Raw genomic sequence first — 19,631 nt, 5'->3', positions numbered from 1 at the left:
GGGCACTGGGACCAGGCACGAAGTTTTCCACAGCTCTGGAGCTCTGCCCACCTTCAGGCTCAGGTTGAACATGTGCTGGACAATGTCACGCAGCTGGTCAGAGCAGGTCCTGAGGAGCCGGGAACTGATCTTGTCCGCACCTGCTGCCTTCCTCACATTCATCTTCCTCAGTTGGTTCCTCACCTGCTCTGTTGGACGGACAGGCAGGAACCTGGTGACAGGCTGGGTTGATGAGAGCTGGTCGAAAGAGGAGGGGGAGGAGAAGAAGTCCTCAGTGAGAGTGGTTGCAGTTAGTGGTTGGGGGAAGGGACAGACGACTGGTCGAAACGGTTGAAAAAACGGTTCAGTCCATCTGCCCAGTCCTTGTCCTTCTCAGTCAATGTCTTTGGGCGGTCATGGCCTGAGATGGTTTTCAGGCCCCTCCAGACACCAGTGACATTGCTGGCCTGTAACTGGTCCTCCAATTTCATCCTGTATATCTTCTTCCCCTCCCTGATCTTTATTCTCAGCCGAATCTGCACGGACTTTAGCTCCTCTCTGTTTCTCGACAGAAAAGCTCTCTTCTCCTTCAGGAGGGCCTTTATGTCTGGATTAATCCATGGCTTGTTGATGGAAAAACACCACAGAGTTCTGGTGGGTGCGGTGTTCTCCTCACAGAAGTTTATGTAGTCCGTGATGGTGTCAGTGAGTGCATCAATGTCCTCCCCATGAACCTCGCTGAAGAGTTCCCACCTGGTTGTCTCGAAGCAGTCCCGCAGAGCATCTTCAGCTTCCGATGACCATTTCTTGACCATTCTGGTCACAGTTGGCTGCCTGTGCACCAGGGGTTTGTACACAGGCTCGAGAAATACCAAGTTGTGGTCTGCTCTTCCGAGTGGGGGAGGGGGAGGGGTTTATATGCCTCCTTGGTATTGGCATAAAACAAGTCCAAAATATTATTGTCTCTAGTGGCACAGGTTACATACTGTGTGAAGGTTGAAAGAGAGGACGACAGAGAGACATGGTTGAAGTCCCCAGAGATCATATGCACCACCCTGTGTCTTTATTAACACAAAAATGTCCAAAATTAATCAAGAAGTTGGCATGTCAAATATGACCACTTAATCCTGTGACTCTGGATTAAGAAAATATAAGGACAAAACAATGATACTCCAGAGAGCAAAATACTTAAAAGGCACCAAAATTTACATTAATGAAGATTATACAGATACTGTACGTCAAAAAAGAAAAGAATTGCTTCCAAAACTAAAAGCGGCACGTGAAAGAGGGGAAATTGCCTACTTGAGGCATGACAAACTCATCGTCCACCCCCGCACCAGTACTCCAATTCAAAGGGCTCCACTTCAACATGCTGAGAGCTGATTACCACCAGACGAAACTTAATGACTAAATACATATAGGAAACAAATAACACAAACATGGACTTTAAAATCTTTGATTACGCTGAACATAAGACATTCGATCCAGAGAACAACTTGGATCCAGACAATAATTTCTTCAATCATAATCACAGCATCACAAACTCAAAGTATTATACTGATGAACAATTCAACTCAAATGTAGAACTGAAAAATACATTTTCAGTGATACATATGAATAGTAGAAGTCTATACAAAAATTTCACCAAAATCGAAGAATATTTAACTACATTTAATAAATTTACAATTATTGCCATATCAGAAACTTGGCTTGATGATGAAAAAACAAGTGAAATGAAAATTGATGGATATGAAATGTATGCAACTCATAGGGAAGACAAAAAAGGAGGGGGAGTTGCAATATATGTAGATAAAACACTGAAATGCTGCAAAATTGAGAGCTTGACAAACACAACTGAGAATCTAATGGAATGTCTAACTTTGGAAATACACATGAAAAATGCATCAAATGTTATTTTAAGTTGCGTTTATAGGACACCGGGATCTTGTCTAGACACATTTAATAAAAAACTGACAGATATGCTGAGTTGTTCTAATGACAAGAACACACGAATAATATGTGCCGATTTTAACATCAACTTATTAAACCCAAATGGACACTTAAAAAACAACAGATTTCATAAATACAATGTATAGCAACGGTCTATTCCCAGTCATTCTGAGACCCAGCAGAATAACAGTGGATACGGCCACATTGATAGATAACATATTTATAAATAAGATTGATCACAAAAAGGAAAGTGGACTTCTCATAACTGATATAAGTGACCATCTACCAGTCTTTGTAGTCCTACACAATTACTTTGCTAGAAAAACAAAACCAATAACCCATACATCAGAAATAAGACTTAGAACCCAACATTCCATTGCAGCTTTCAAGCTCGACCTAGACAAGCAAAATTGGTCTGAGGTCTACACAAATGATGATCAAAACACTGCGTTTGAAGCATTTCAGTCAACCATAACCTCCTTATATGATAAACATTTCCCAGTAATTAAAGTCACCAGAAAGTTCAATGGACAAAGTAAGCCATGGATAACAAAAGGCATAGAAAATGCATGTAAAAAGAAAAACAATCTATACAAATCGTTTCTAAAATCCAGAACTAATGAAGCTGAAACAAAATATAAGAGTTATAAAAACAAATTAGTAAATATTATAAGAGCTAGTAAGAGAGACCATTTTCATGCATTATTAGAGCAAAATAAAAGCAACACTCAAGAAATCTGGAAAATCTTAAATCATGTAATTAGAAATAACTCTAATAAAGTAGATTATCCGGAGTATTTTATGAAAGACAAAAATACCATTATTGAGGAAACGGCAGAAATAGCAAATGAATTTAATGAATATTTTGTTAATATCGGCAGTAACTTAGCAAAACAAATTCCCGATCCAATAAACTCTTTAGAAATACATAAACACATAGAAAAAAATCCTTCCACAATGTTTCTTACTGCTGTGAATCAAAATGAAATATTAAATATTGTAAAAACATATCAAAGTAAAAAGTCAACCGACTGTTTTGATATTGATATGTCAATAGTAAAACATATTATAGAACTTGTAGTGCGACCCTTTACATATATATGCAACCTGTCATTTAAAGTCGGTATTTTTCCATCAAAAATGAAAACAGCTAAAGTTATTCCAATTTTTAAAAATGGTGAAAGACAATTCATAACAAATTATAGACCTATATCACTGTTACCACAATTTTCAAAAATATTAGAAAAATTATTTTCTCGCAGACTCGATAACTTCATTGATAAACACATGCTATTAAGTGAAAATCAATATGGCTTTAGAGAAAAACGGACCACCTTATTGGCAGCAATGGAGTTTGTGGAAGCAATAGCCACTAATATAGATAATAAAGAATACACGGTCGGGATTTTTCTAGATCTAAAAAAAGCTTTTGATACTATAGACCATGCTATATTATTGAAAAAATTAGAGAGATATGGTATCAGAGGCACAGCACATAAATGGATTGAAAGTTATTTAGAAAACAGATATCAGTATGTGCAGTTCAAAAACAAAAAATCCAACTTACTGAAGATTATCCATGGAGTGCCTCAGGGGTCAGTGATTGGACCAAAACTGTTCATTTTATATATTAATGATATCTGTAGTGTGTCAAAGCAATTCAAATGCGTCCTTTTCGCTGATGATACAACCTTTTTCTGCTCTGGAAAAAATATGAAACAACTCCTGAAAATTGTAGAAAACGAATAGACAAAATAAAAAAACTGGTTCGACAAAAACAAATTATCTTTGAATTTAACAAAAACTAAGCTAGTTGTTTTTGGCACACGACCAATTAAAGACCAAATTAAAATAAAGATAAATTCAATTGAAATAGAACGAGTCTATGAATATAAGTTTCTTGGACTAGTAATAGATACCAAACTATCCTGGAAGCCACACATAGATAACGTAAAAAGAAAAGTATCCAAAACTATCGGGATACTCCACAAAACGAAGGATGTGTTGAATAAGAGCTCCTTGTATACATTATATTACTCATTATTACTCCCATATCTGACCTACTGTGTAGAAATATGGGGAAAAGCCTGTAAAACGAACACACTCCCCGTTTTAACATTACAAAAAAAAGCAATCAGAATAATCAACAGGTCGAAATATATAGAACCCACAAATCCAATATTCATCAAATTAAACACAATGAAATTCTACGACCTGGTTGACTACAAAATTACTCAATTAGTGTATAAAGCACATAACCTCCTTTGCCAAAATATCCAGCAGCTTTTTGAAATTAGAGAGAGCTGGTATCATCTAAGGGGCACTAATCAATACAAAAAATCCAGAACAAGAACAAACATTAAGCAAAGGTGTTGTCACGTTGCGCCCGAGGCGATGAAAAATCGCCTCGTGCACAACAAAAATAACGAGGTGGATCCCAGGAAAAAGCAGACACGAAAAGATCTTGTATGAAAAACAAAGGGTTTTAATACGAACAGAAAGAGCCCGACAGGGAAAACGGTAACAGAAAACGCTGGTCAAATAAGGACCAGGAAATAAGGAAAAACAACCGAAAACGCTCGCGAAAAAACAAAGAGCGAGGAAGTATTGAGATCAGTAATCTAGAGCAATAACAATTTGGATGAAACGCGAATAACAATAGTAGTGGCCGTAAGGCAAAAAGGCAGCGAGTAAATTCGAACGATGAAATAGCGAGAGAGAGCAATGGCACGGTAAGGAATTCTCCGGCAGTGAGAGGACTGCCGGAGTCTCTTAATAAAGGAGGGTAATCAGCCCGAAATTACAAACAGGTGTGCAGAACAGGCGGGGGAAAAAACCCGCCACCTGCTGGCGGGCACGCGACGTGACAGTACCCCCCCCTCAATGGACGCCTCCCGGCGGACTACCCGGTTTGGACGGATGAGCAGTGTGGAAGTCGCGCAAAAGGGACGGATCAAGGATCCAGGAGCGTGGCACCCATTGCCGCTCCTCCGGCCCGTAGCCCTCCCAGTCGACCAGGTACTGGAAACCCCTGCCCCTGCGCCGAGAGTCCAGGATGGCACGCACCGCGTACACCGGACCACCATCGACCACCCGCGGAGGCGGCGGCGGAGCGGGAGGAGGCGCCAAGGCGCTGGTAGACACAGGCTTGAGCAGGGAGACGTGGAACACGGGGTGAACTTTCATGGAGGCCGGTAGCCGGAGCCTGACCGCGACGGGGCTGATGACGGCCTCGACCTCGAATGGTCCAGTGAATCGGGGTCCCAGTCTTGCAGACGTGCCGGCCAGGCGAAGATCCCTCGTTGCCAGCCACACCTTCTGTCCCACCACATATGAGGGCGCCGGGCGCCGACGACGATCTGCGATCTGCCGGTTCCGGGACGCAGTGCGGGAAAATGCAGTCCGGGCCTCCTTCCACACGTGATGGGCCCGCTTAAGGTGGTGCTGTACAGAGGGGACCCCCACCTGCCCCTCCTGGGACGGAAACAACGGTGGCTGGTACCCGTAAGCCGTCATGAATGGTGATCTGCCAGTGGCGGAGGAGACGAGGGTGTTGTGGGCATATTCTACCCAGGGTAAGTGGTCGACCCAGGATGCGGGACGGTGGAGGCACACACAGCGGAGGGCCGCCCCCAGATCCTGATTGGCGCGCTCAGCCTGTCCATTGGACTGGGTGTGGTATCCCGAGGTCAGGCTGGCCGTAGCTCCGAGGGACCGGCAGAACCGCTTCCAGACGCGAGACACAAACTGGGGCCCCCGATCCGACACAATGTCCGCCGGAATGCCGTGGAGACGGAAGACGTGTCTGATGAGGAGGTTGGCGGTCTCCAGCGCCGACGGCAACCTGGACAAAGGCACAAAATGAGCAGCCTTGGAGAAGCGGTCCACGATCGTGAGCACGACCGTTCGACCCCGGGAAGGCGGGAGGCCCGTGACGAAGTCCAGGGCGATGTGGGACCACGGGCGAGGAGGAATGGGCAACGGCTGGAGCAGTCCCACCGGAGGTTGATGGGACAACTTGCCGCAGGCGCAGGAGGTGCAGGCCTTGATGTACTCCGTCACGTCGCTACGGAGCTCCGGCCACCAGAAACGCTGGGCGACGAGTTGCACAGTCCGGTTCACCCCGGGATGACACGCCACCTTGGACCCATGTCCCCACTACAGGACCTCCGATCGGAGGGAAGGAGGTACGAACAGCCTCCCCGCTGGGCACCCCGCCGGCACCTGAACCCCCTCCAGGGCTGCCTGGATCCGCTGCTCAATCTCCCACTGGACGGCCCCCACGATGCACTGGGTCGGGAGGATGGTCTCCGGGGATCGGTCCCTCCCCGCAGGTTCGTGGAGACGGGAAAGGGCGTCAGGCTTAGTGTTCTTAGACCCGGGAGAGTAGGTGAGGACGAAGTCGAACCTGGTGAGGAAGAGGGCCCACCGGGCCTGACGGGCGTTTAGTCTTTTGGCGGAGCGGAGATAAGCGAGGTTTTTATGATCAGTGTAAACGGTAAAAGGCTCCTTTGCCCCCTCGAGCCAGTGCCGCCACTCCTGCAAGGCGGTCACAACTGCCAACAGTTCCCGGTTGCCCACGTCGTAGTTGGACTCGGCGGCACTGAGTCGACGGGAGAAGAAGGCGCAGGGATGCAGCTTCTGGTCGACTGGAGAGCGTTGGGACAGCACCGCACCCACCCCTGAATCCGAGGCGTCCACCTCTACGATGAAAGGATAGTCAGGATCTGGATGTTGAAGTACAGGGGGACTAGTAAACGCCGCCTTCAGGTTAGCAAACGCCACATCCGCGGTAGGATCCCACTTAAATGGGATCTTAACAGAAGTAAGGCGGGTTAAGGGAAGCGCCATCTGGCTGTATCCGCGGATAAAACGTCTGTAGAAGTTGGCGAACCCCAAGAAGCGCTGCAGTTCCTTGCGGCTGGTAGGAACCGGCCAGTTAGTGACCGCACGCGTCTTAATGGGGTCCGCTCGTAGCCTGCCCTGTTCTATAATGAACCCCAGGAAGGAGATGACGGGGACATGGAACTCACACTTTTCTGCCTTGACGAAGAGCCGGTTCTCCAGTAAACGTTGTAGCACCAGCCTAACATGTTGCCGGTGCTCATGTAATGAACGGGAAAAAATCAAAATGTCGTCAAGATAAACGAAACAGAAAAGGTTAATCATGTCCCGTAACACGTCGTTAATCAGATTCTGGAATACGGCAGGGGCGTTTGTGAGTCCAAAAGGCATAACTAAATATTCAAAATGGCCCAGGGGGGTCTTAAACGCGGTTTTCCATTCGTCGCCCTCCCGGATGCGAACCAAATGGTAAGCGCTGCGCAAGTCTAGTTTCGAGAAGACCGTGGCAGATTGCAGTGGGGCGAAGGCGGAGTCTATCAAGGGTAAGGGGTATTTATTCTTGATCGTGATCTCGTTCAATCCCCGATAGTCTACGCAGGGTCGCAGGGTCTTATCCTTCTTCCCCACGAAGAAAAAACCCGCCCCTAACGGTGAGCGTGATGGTCTGATGAGACCTGCAGCGAGCGAGCTGTTGATGTATTCCGTCAACGCCTCACGCTCGGGTTGGGATACCTGATACAGCCGCGAGGTCGGCAACGGGGCGCCCGCCTGCAGGTCTATAGCGCAATCGTAGGGGCGGTGTGGGGGCAAGGAGCGCGCGCGATCCTCGCTAAATACTTCCCTAAGATCCCGATAGCACTCCGGCACTCCGTCAAGGCAGATCTCCTCGGGGGGCGCGACGCGTTCGTGCTTCCCGACGGCTGATTGTAAGCAGTGCTGATAACAGTATTGGCTACAGCTATCGATTGCTGGGCGCGCCCACGAAATCACGGGGTTATGCGTCTGAAGCCAGGGTAATCCGAGGATGATCGGAGCGTTGCGGGACCGCATTACGTAAAAACGGCGATGCTCAATATGATTGCCGGATAGTAGAAGCTTTAGCGGCTCCGTTCGATGCGTTACTACCGCCAGGAGACGCCCAACAAGATCACGCACCCGCTTTTTTTCAATCAATTCCTCTAAAAAGCAACGCAGCTCGGACGCGAGACTGGTGTCCATCAAACAGTCATCCGCTCCTGAATCTACCAGGGCCCGAACCCGCCTTGACCGGGACCCACTGAATACCTCCCCATCGAGCTCAAGTCTGTTGGGGTGTCCCGGTCGCTTGTCGACTCGCCTAGGCTCGGGGGGTGACGCGCGAGGTCGTAACTCACAGTACTCGGGGTGGGCATGGAAAGACGACCCCGGATAGCTGGTTGCGGCGTGAGGAGGTGGTTGGGCGCTGTCTGTCGTAGCACGGTCGCGGAGACGGCGCCTTCCTTCCTCCGCACCAACGTCCTTGCCGCCCAGCTGCATCGGTTCCTCCGTGGTTGCTGTCTCCCGGCCCCGGGAGTGCTCACCGAACCCACGATGTTCCTCACGGTACGTGGTGCGTCGAGACGGATCCCGATCACTTCCACGCTCCCGGCCTCGCTCCCTCAGGCGATTGTCCATGAGGAGGGAGAGGTCGATCAGCTCCTCCAAATCGGTGCTGTGGTCGCGGGTCGCCAGCTCGTCCTTGAGTAGCGAGTTTAGGCCACGGCGAAACAGTCCACACAGGGCTCGATCGCCGTATCCACTCTGTGCGGCCAGGATCCGGAACTCAATGGAGTAGTCCGCGACCGACCGCCTTCCCTGGTGAAAGGCGAGTAGCCGACCCTCCGCCTCTCTGCCCCGCACGGGATGGTGGAACACCCGACGAAAGGCTGCCACGAAGTCAGGGAATGATGAACGGAGATTCGGCTTAGCGTCACTGGTCGCAATCGCCCACGACGCCGCCGGACCTGTTAACAGACTCATGACATAAGCCACCTTGGCGGCGTCATTAGAGTAGGCAGACGGCTGTTGGTCAAATACGAGAGAGCACTGGTGTAGGAAGTGTCCACACTGCCCGTGCTCACCCCCGTAACGAGGGGGGTGTGGAAGCGAGGGCTCCCTCGACATAGAGGGATATGAGGAGGGCGCTTCCAGGGTGGTAGGACGAACCCTGGGAGGTGGTGGTCTCCGTTCCTCCACCCGAACTAAGCGAGGTTCGAATTCATCGAACCGATGAGCCAGCATGGAGACCGCGCCGCGGAGTTCCGTATTGGCTTGGCCGTGCTGACTCATTTGTTGCTCTTGTCGGGAAAGAGCGGAAAATATCTTTTCGATGTCTGCGGGATCCATGGTGGCCGGAGAATTCTGTCACGTTGCGCCCGAGGCGATGAAAAATCGCCTCGTGCACAACAAAAATAACGAGGTGGATCCCAGGAAAAAGCAGACACGAAAAGATCTTGTATGAAAAACAAAGGGTTTTAATACGAACAGAAAGAGCCCGACAGGGAAAACGGTAACAGAAAACGCTGGTCAAATAAGGACCAGGAAATAAGGAAAAACAACCGAAAACGCTCGCGAAAAAACAAAGAGCGAGGAAGTATTGAGATCAGTAATCTAGAGCAATAACAATTTGGATGAAACGCGAATTACAATAGTAGTGGCCGTAAGGCAAAAAGGCAGCGAGTAAATTCGAACGATGAAATAGCGAGAGAGAGCAATGGCACGGTAAGGAATTCTCCGGCAGTGAGAGGACTGCCGGAGTCTCTTAATAAAGGAGGGTAATCAGCCCGAAATTACGAACAGGTGTGCAGAACAGGCGGGGGAAAAAACCCGCCACCTGCTGGCGGGCACGCGACGTGACAGGTGTGTATCAGTAATTGGTGTCAATCTATGGAATAAGCTTGAAACGGATCTGAAAATGAGCAAATCGTTGGAGGAGTTCAAAAACAAATTCAAAAGATTAGTGCAAAATAACTACATGAATCTGAATTAAAATAGATACATTTGATATACTTATAAAATATAGTAATATAACTGTTTGTTCTTGTTTTGGATTTTGATCAACTTAACAATTGTATTCAAGGAATGCTAATTATAATGAATGTCAGAAAATTGAAATAAAAAAGAAGAAAGAATAACTATATATATACAAACCAAAAGGTGTAGAAATAGAATAGCATAGTATACACAAGGGTAAAAATATTTAATGATATGTAGTTTTTCATTTCTTTGTTTTGAAAAATGAACAATTCAGTTACATAATAAGAGGCAGGACTAAATAAGTGATTTACTTCTTCCTACTCCTTTGAGCATATAACTGTGATGTGTGTTTTTTTCTCTTTTAACTATTTCTAATTTTCCTTTTATAATTTTGTTTGACCTTTGTCAACCTGTTATTGTGTGTACTATATATGCTCAATAAAACAAACAAACTCTCCAAATGTTTTGGTAGTGCTACACGAAAGAATCACGGCACAATTACAGTTCAGTTTCAGCACATTCGCATTTACAATACAATACAATACAATACAATACAATACAATACAATACAATACATGATGATTCATATAGTGCTTTCACAACAGCGGCAGCTGTAACAAAGCGCTTAACAAAACAGTTAACGTAAAGTAAAATAAATAAACACAACACATAACATAAAACACGGACAGTCGTGCAGTCCTAACCACTTTTTCGTCACACGTTTTTGTTGTTTGAAGCAGTTTGAGATGAAAGAGGAGAGAATCAACGTGTCCTTTCACCAGTGGATCAGAGACGTCATGCTCAAAATGTGCACACGTCGGCTACAAGCTAAGTTTCAAAGTCAACAAGAAGCTGTAGCATCCATTGATGAAAAAAGAGATTGGTTCACTTCTCCTGTCCCATGGAAATCCATTTCAATTCCAAGCGGCGACTCTCGGTTCCAAATACGCATCGGCGCTCTTCGCCAACGCTCCTCTCTCCTCATCCTCAACTTCAGCGGCCATCCATCCAGCCGCACCAACGCCGACTGTCCAACAGCGCCGACATTTCCACTGAACAAAACGGGGTTGTGAAAAATGCCGCCCATTACAGGCGCAAAAAACACACGCGCCCCAGGTCAGCACCGACAGTCAATGGCGCCGACATTCCTCCCAATCAAAATCTGTGCTGGTACAGGTGTGCTGCCGAGAAGGCGCAACCACCAAGCACAGATACTGCTCCTTTGATGAATGTCGTGGCCAAAAAGCGCTGAAAACAGTCCATATCAGGTACACGTGATGAAACAACAAACAACATGTGACAAAACAAAAGACAAAAACAACAAAAAACAACAAAAAAAGCAGGGCTCTTGAAGAGCACTTGCCGAAGGCTGCCTACTCGGGCGCCATCTTGGGAAAAAAAAAAAGCTGTTTGCATTATTCCGGTACAATGTTCACATATATCTTTTTTTCTTAAATCTGAAACGCATTAAAAATGACTAAGTACCACCCTCACATATTTAATCACAGTATTCACTTTTTAACTTCATAACATTAGAATTGCTGACAAATAAAACATCAGTATTTTTTATGAACACTTAGGCCTAATGTGCTACTCTAGTGCAATGTTGGTCAAGAGATATTAATTCAATTTCAGGTGGTAATTGGAATAAAAAGTTTGAAAACATCTGAGTGTTAGATGTTGCCTTAAACCAAGGTCACTTAGCTTTGCAAAAACCTTCCTAATTCTTTTATAGTCTGTGTCTCAAGTATTGATGACTGTAATTGACGTCATTTTAGTCTTATTCTGTCATACAGTACAATGACTGACTTCTACATAATGTAAAAATGTTTCTTAGAAAGATATCGTATTTGTGACAGTTGACCATGAAACTAAATTATCCACTGTCCATAAATTTGAGTCAAAATATTTGAAGACAAAACTTACCCACTAGGATTCTTCTATTGATATAATATTTTTAGTATGTTGACAGGAGCTGGAGTACCCATAGAAAAAACATGCTCGAGCACGGGAAGAAAATGAATGAATGAATGAATGAATGAATGAATGAATGAATGAATGACATAAGCAATGTGGAAACAGCAGAGAAGTGAAAAAATAATTTGCATGGATGCGTTAAAGCATTTGCAACTTGTTGAGAGAAATGAGGAACTGCATTTTTTTTGTCGCACACAAGTGACACCGTGATTTGAAAATTGCACAAGTAGTTCTGATAAATTCAATTCTGATATGAGGAATGTTTGAAAACAACTGAAAAAAATGTAAGGAACCACCACGAACCAAAAGGCATCAAGTAAGCACAAGTGACGGAGTAATACCGGAAGTTAAAGTTAAAACAAAATCATTTTCGTGCAACCAGTACACGTCGAAGTTAAATTATTACTCACGTGTGTTCGCAAGTGACTTCAGTTCTTTTCACAGAAGAATCCAGATATAATTACTGCACGTTTTTCTTCGCAATGGGGCGAGTGTTACTCCTCTCGTTTAATTTGTAGCGTGGCTGCTTCCGGTGTGGGAGTGTGCGATGTGGCCGAGTCTATGCGTGTTACTGCTTCGCTAAATTAGCTGGCTGCAGCCTTTCAGGGATACCGCTCACGGACCTCCAGAGACCTCGGTGCAGTAAGTAATCCGTGTTTCAATGACATTGAAATGTGTTGATGTTGGCGTCAGGTGGCAGGAATACAGCGAACGTGTGTGTGCGCGTGCGCCGAGATTGTGTGGATGTGGCGCCTCCATACTAGTTGAATCCTGGACACACAGCTGCCTGCATCGCCGAATCCACCTTCACTTGTAATTGCATATACAGTATATTTTTTCCAAAACGTTTTCTCCCAGTTGTTTTGTCTCAAGACGCGGTCCAGATCAGACTGGTTTGGGTCAGGTTGTCACAAGGAGCGTGTTTAGCACTTCTCAGAAAAGGAGGGCTTAGGTACCCCATCTCTGTAAAATAATGGAAATATATGAAACAGAAGGTGAAATTTGATGTATGATCTCGATCGCACGCAAGCAATTGGTGGTTAATGTGTAGCCACGCGGGGGCGTTGTGATTGGCTGAGAGTGAGGGCACAGGCGATCTTGCAGATCAAAGTTCATTCTCCAACATCACCTTCATCAGCAATAAAAAGTATTTAATAACGCACCGTGATCGCAGCCCGCGCCGAGCTTCATATAAAGTACATCATCAAGCAAACCGGCGTTGTATGCGCGCGCGGGTGTGTGTGCTTCTCCAACCCGTGAGAGTTTAATTCAATTTAAAGAGACCGCACATGCAGCTCGACATCAGTGTTTCATGTGTCAGTCAATCCGACCAGCAGCCATGTTTGGTGCAATTCCAGCAGGAGTTTCATCATCCTGCAGCAAATCCTTACGGAGACTTTTAAGTATGGAGTGAAAATGGTTAAAAAACAGATCAGACTGGGAGCAAGGGGCAGAACATGTTCATGGCAGCGCCGGCCAGTTTTATCTGGCTCTGTGTGAGCCTGCTGAGTGTGCCCCTGACAGAAACCATGACGTATTCAAATAATAATTGCTGTTTAATTAGCATTGAACCCCTTTAAAGCTGCTTGCAGCTTGGAATGGATGGTATAGAATAGGAAGCGCAGTCATGGTAACATTGTACACAGTACATCACTGCAAGTAAAAATGGCACCCATTTTAATGGTCTTATTTAAAAAGTATTTGTTTTGGAAATAACTAGTGGTAGACAACTATACTGTATCGCCACTAATTATCTCATGTACTGTATGTTCTAATGCAGTCTAGTTTAAAGGGTTCTCGATTTACAGCAGCAATGCAAGTCTGTGATGTGATGTATCGAGCAGGAGCATCATTTTAAAATCAATTCGACTAGGAGCCAGTGTAAAGCCTCTTCTACTGGAGTAATTTGTTCTGATCTCTTTGTTCTGGTCAGAACCCAATCTGTGGCGTTCTGAATGAGCTGCAACTGTTTGATGCTCTTTTCCATTCATTGCAGTCATAAGACAGTTACAATAATTACGTCTACGAGAGATGAAAGCATGGATAGGCTTCTCCTGGTCTGCTTGGAGCATACATCGCTTCATCTGGATATGTTTTTCATCTGGTAAAAAGCAGTTTTTTTTCCAAAAAATTTGACCCAAGGGTAGCATAATCAGCCCAACTGAAAGGTGTCCATGGAGTGACCCTCGAAGGACCTCATACGCCTTGGCCATTTTATTGAATTCAAAGCTTCCAATGGTCACAAAATAACGACTTCCCTCCAAGTAGGACCTGAATCATATTAAGAAATAGTCCTTTTCAATTTATAGTCAGAATTTCCTTTCACCAGATAAAAATGGCTGCAGAGATCTCTACGTCCATAAACATCAACGAGCCCCGTTGGGACCAAAGCACATTTGCGGGCCGCGCCAAGCATTTCTTTACCGTCACTGACCCGCGAAACGTCCTCCTCACCAAGGAACAGCTTGAACGCGCACACAAAATCATCACCGACTACAGGTAAGCCAGCTGCAGTTACCACAGCCACCGCCAAACACCCAAATCCTGAATTATTCTCCTGATGTTTACCGTCCCCCCAGAAAAGGAATCGTCTCCCCGGGGCTGACGGAAGACGAACTGTGGCGAGCCAAATATGTTTTTGATTCCGCTTTCCATCCGGATACCGGAGAAAAGATGATCTTGATTGGCCGCATGTCAGCGCAAGTTCCGATGAATATGACCATCACTGGATGCATGATGACATTTTACAAGTAAGAACTTGCCAGTTATTACTCTACAATTGCTGCTGCTACTAATAACTTGTGCGACTGGACCACTACACTCTGCAAACCAATTGGCACACCATTGGCACATCAATCGTGGGTTATTCAATGAGTGCATTGTAGCCACTTCATGACCTAAAGACTTTTTTTTTCCTGCAATAATTAATTATATGTGCCTCCACTCGTTTACACGCCATATTATAATTAAGATTGCATTTGCTGAATAAGAATTAAGCAAGGGATTCCATCCATTTTCATTCATTGTTTTTGTATTATACCGCCCCCTGTTGTCTGACATTGCTATTGTCATAGCTCACCTGTTTTCTAGTTTTGGACCCCTCACGTTTGCAACGCCAGCCCAAGGGCACTTTGATGTCACGTATGACTTATTTCAGTATGCTGCCTGCCATATGCACACACAATGGAAAAGTGACTTGAAGAAAACATTACAGCAGTCCGGATTTCATAGCTTTGAACTAATTCATTTAAATCTCGTGAGGAATTTGTCACTGATTAATGGCATCTCGAAGCAATTGAGGATAAACTGAGTGCAGAAATTGGCCGTCATCATCAAAGGCGAAATGATGTCTTCTGATGACACATGTTCATTTACGGTTTTCTGATAAGATCGAGCGGGCGGGCACCCGCACAGGAGATAGCCTTTTCGAAGCATCTGATAATAAGGCCTTTAATGACTTTGATTGGAATGGAGAAATAAGGTTATAATTAAACGTGCTTAGTTGTGTATCCATTGTAATGTGAAAAAAATCCATTGGCAACATGTTTTTGCTTGTGTGTAAGTTGCTAGTTGAGGTAATATCGAGTATTTCATTTGCCATAGTGGTGATATAAAAGATGTGAGCGCATCAAATTGAAAAAAATCAAATCACTCCTTCGGTTCAATTCGATGCACTCGCTTCTTTTAAGTCAAAACCGATGTTCAGATTCAAAATATATGATCTAATATATACAGTCCCCTCCGTGAGTCGTCACCTTACCGTGGTGGAGGGGTTTGTGTGTCCCAATGATCCTAGAAGCTAAGTTGTCTGGGGCTTTATGCCCCAGGCAGGGTCACCCATGGCAAACAGGTTCTAGGTGAGGGGCCAGACAAAGCACGGCTCAAAAGACCCCAATGACGACAAAAATAAATGGATCTAGGTTTCCCTTGCCCGGACGCGGGTCACCGGGGCCCCCCTCTGGAGCCAGGCCTGGAGGTGGGGCTCGTTGGCAGGCGCCTGGTGGCCGGGCTTACACCCATGGGGCCCGGCCGGGCACAGCCCGAAGAGGCAACGTGGGTCCCCCTTCCCATGGGCTCACCACCCATGAGAGGGGCCAAAGGGGTCGGGTGCAATGCGAGCTGGGCGGCAGCCAAAGGCGGGGACCCTGGCGGTCCGATCCTCGGCTGCAGAAGCTAGCTCTTGGGACATGGAATGTCACCTCTCTGGCAGGGAAGGAGCCCGAGCTGGTGTGTGAGGCAGAGGATTTCCGACTGGATATAGTCGGACTTGCCTCCACACACAGCCTGGGTTCTGGTACCAGTTCTCTCGAGAGGGGTTGGACTCTCTTCCACTCTGGAGTTGCTCACGGTGAGAGGCGCAGAGCAGGTGTGGGCATACTCATTGCCCCCCGGCTCAGTGCCTGTACATTGGGGTTCACACCGGTAGACGAGAGGGTTGCCTCCCTCCGCCTTCGGGTGGGTGGACGGGTCCTGACTGTTGTTTGTGCATATGCACCAAACAGCAGCTCAGCATACCCACCCTTTTTGGAGTCCTTGGAGGGTGTGCTGGAGAGTACTCCTGCTGGGGACTCCCTTGTTCTGCTGGGGGACTTCAATGCTCACGTGGGCAATGACAGTGAGACCTGGAGGGGCGTGATTGGGAGGAACGGCCCCCCCGATCAGAACCCGAGTGGTGTTTTGTTATTGGACTTCTGTGCTCGTCACGGATTGTCCATAACGAACACCTTGTTCAAACATAAGGGTGTCCATATGTGCACTTGGTACCAGGACACCCTAGGCCGCAGTTCGATGATCGACTTTGTAGTTGTATCATCGGATTTGCGGCCGCATGTTCTGGACACTCGGGCGAAGAGAGGGGCGGAGCTGTCAACTGATCACCACCTGGTGGTGAGTAGGCTCCGATGGTGGGGGAAGATGCCGGTCCGTCCTGGCAGACCCAAACGTATAGTGAGGGTTTGTTGGGAGCATCTGGCGGAATCCCCTGTCAGAAGGAGTTTCAACTCCCACCTCCGACAGAGCTTTTCCCATGTTCCGAGAGAGACGGGGGAGATTGAGTCCGAGTGGACCATGTTCCGTGCCTCTATTGTTGAGGCGGCCAATCTGAGTTGTGGCCGTAAGGTGGTTGGTGCCTGTCGTGGCGGCAATCCTCGTACTCGCTGGTGGACACCAGCAGTAAGGGATGCCGTCAAGCTGAAGAAGGAGTCCTATCGAGCCTTTATGGCCTGTGGGACCCCAGAGGCAGCTGACAGGTATCGACTGGCCAAGCGGAACGCAGCTTCGGTAGTCGCCGAGGCAAACACCAGAGCGTGGGAAGAGTTTGGTGAGGACATGGAAGCCGACTTCCGGACGGCTTCGAGGAAATTCTGGTCCACCATCCGACATCTCAGGAGGGGGAAGCAGTGCACCACTAACACTGTGTACAGTGGGGATGGGGCGCTGCTGACTTCGACTCGGGACGTTGTGAACCGGTGGGCAGAGTACTTCGAAGACCTCCTCAACTCCACCAACACGCCTTCCTTTGAGGAAGCAGAGCCTGGGGACTCTGAGGTGGGCTCTCCTATCTCTGTGGTTGAAGTCACCGATGTGGTTAAAAAGCTCCTCGGATGCAAGGCCCCGGGGGTGGATGAGATCCGCCCGGAGTTCCTCAAGGCTCTGGATGTTGTGGGGCTGTCCTGGTTGACACGCCTCTGCAACATCGCGTGGCCAACGGGGAGAGTGCCTCTGGATTGGCAGACCGGGGTGGTAGTCCCTGTTTTTAAAAAGGGGGACCGGAGGGTGTGTTCCAACTACAGAGGGATCACACTCCTCAGCCTCCCTGGTAGGGTCTATTCAGGGGTGCTGGAGAGGAGGGTCCGTCAGGAAGTCGAGCCTCAGATTGAGGAGGAGCAGTGTGGTTTTCGTCCCGGCCGTGGAACAGTGGACCAGCTCTACACCCTTAGCAGGGTCCTTGAGGGTATGTGGGAATTCGCCCAACCAGTCTACATGTGTTTTGTGGACTTGGAGAAGGCGTTTGACCGTGTCCCTCGGGGAGTTCTGTGGGGGGTGCTTCGTGGGTATGGGGTACCGAACCCCCTGATACGGGCTGTTCGGTCACTATACCACCGATGTCAGAGTTTGGTTCGCATTGCCGGCAGTAAGTCGGAATCGTTTCCAGTGAGGGTAGGACTCCGCCAAGGCTGCCCTTTGTCGCCGATTCTGTTCATAACCTTTATGGACAGAATTTCTAGGCGCAGCCGAAGCGTTGAGGGGGTCCGTTTTGGGGGCCTCAGTATTACATCCCTGCTTTTTGCAGATGATGTGGTGCTGTTGGCTCCTTCAAACGGGGCTCTCCAACTCTCACTGGAGCGTTTCGCAGCCGAGTGTGAAGCGGTTGGGATGAAAATCAGCACCTCCAAATCTGAAACCATGGTCCTCAGTCGGAAAAGGGTGGAGTGCCCCCTCCGGGTCGGGGAGGAGATCTTACCCCAAGTGGAGGAGTTCAAGTATCTTGGGGTCTTGTTCACGAGTGGGGGTAGGAGGGAGCGGGAGATCGACAGGCGGATCGGTGCAGCGTCTGCTGTGATGCGGACGTTGTATCGGTCTGTCGTGGTGAAGAAGGAGCTGAGCCAAAGGGCGAAGCTCTCAATTTACCGGTCGTTCTACGTCCCAACCCTCACCTATGGTCACGAGCTATGGGTCGTGACCGAAAGAACGAGATCCTGGATACAAGCGGCTGAAATGAGTTTTCTCCGCAGGGTGTCCGGGCTCTCCCTTAGAGATAAGGTGAGAAGCTCAGTCATCCGGGAGGGGCTCAGAGTCGAGCCGCTTCTCCTCCACATCGAGAGGAGCCAGATGAGGTGGCTTGGGCATCTGATTCGGATGCCTCCTGAGCGCCTCCCCGGTGAGGTGTTCCGGTCATGTCCCACCGGGAGGAGACCCCGAGGAAGACCCAGGACACGCTGGAGAGACTGTCACCCACCTTGCCTGGGAACGACTCGGGATCCCCCGGGGAGAGCTGGAAGAAGTAGCTAGGGAGAGGGAAGTCTGGGCTTCCCTGCTAAAGCTGTTGCCCCCGCGACCCGGCCCCGGATAAGCGGTAGATGATGGATGGATGGATGGATGGATATATACAGTTAGGTAGATCTATGATATATGACTTTTAGTGTTCATCGTCTGTTTTCCGCGTTGCCCAGGACCACTCCAGCTGTGTTGTTCTGGCAGTGGATCAATCAGTCTTTCAACGCAATCGTGAACTACACCAACCGCAGCGGCGACGCTCCCATCACAGTCAGGTACGCCAAAAGCCGGCATCATGCCTGGTTGCCAGGAGCCCTCTCGTTTACCGCGGATGTGCTTCTCTGGTTTGCAGTCAGCTGGGCACAGCGTATGTCTCGGCCACCACAGGGGCAGTCGCCACCGCGCTCGGACTAAACTCACTGACAAAGGTATCATCATCTAACTCCATTCTACTTCTCGTTTTAACGGGCTGACCTCAAGCTCCCGGGTAGTGCTGACATGATGTTGGCCGTGCATAAATAGCTTCTTTGTATGAGAGGAGCCTAATTATTCACGGGGTCGTGCTCTGGAATCGGCGCGTCTCCCTGCCAGCTCAGCGTTATTCATGCTGATTTATGCTCGGGAAGCTTGAATGCGTACACCATTTCAGAGATAGAATTTGTTCCCCCGCTGTGTTTTTTTTAAGCCTCTTGTCTCCCGCTGCAGCATGTCTCACCTCTGATCGGACGCTTTGTTCCGTTCGCTGCTGTAGCCGCTGCAAATTGCATCAACATCCCGCTAATGAGGCAGAGGTAAGATCTGAGTTCACTGAAAGACGCATCAACTCTTAAGTACAGTGCTTCCCCAATATTTTTTTGTGTATTGAAAATGTCGTCCCCCCCCCCCCCCAC

At 47.7% G+C, this 19,631-nt stretch overlaps 1 protein-coding gene across 2 annotated transcripts in view; it reads left to right on the top strand.

Moving 5' to 3' along the window:
* The window catches only part of LOC127607514 (sideroflexin-1), a 204,409-nt gene that overhangs the window by 183,061 nt on the left and 1,717 nt on the right, over positions 1-19,631 (top strand). The window contains exons 1-6 of one of the 2 annotated variants that reach the window (XM_052075903.1): positions 12,191-12,387; positions 14,075-14,244; positions 14,325-14,495; positions 18,918-19,016; positions 19,094-19,169; positions 19,447-19,532. In XM_052075903.1, the coding sequence (XP_051931863.1) occupies positions 14,081-14,244; positions 14,325-14,495; positions 18,918-19,016; positions 19,094-19,169; positions 19,447-19,532 (596 nt within the window). In that variant the 5' untranslated portion in view covers positions 12,191-12,387; positions 14,075-14,080. Of the gene's footprint in view, positions 1-12,190; positions 12,388-14,074; positions 14,245-14,324; positions 14,496-18,917; positions 19,017-19,093; positions 19,170-19,446; positions 19,533-19,631 lie in introns of those variants that run through there. The other variant, XM_052075911.1, reaches the window with a different exon arrangement.

This window comes from Hippocampus zosterae, chromosome 1, assembly GCF_025434085.1.
Source record: "Hippocampus zosterae strain Florida chromosome 1, ASM2543408v3, whole genome shotgun sequence".
NCBI lineage: Eukaryota > Metazoa > Chordata > Actinopteri > Syngnathiformes > Syngnathidae > Hippocampus > Hippocampus zosterae.
The sequence above is the reverse complement of the archived record's forward strand: the minus strand, read 5'-3'. Positions and strand labels throughout refer to the sequence as shown.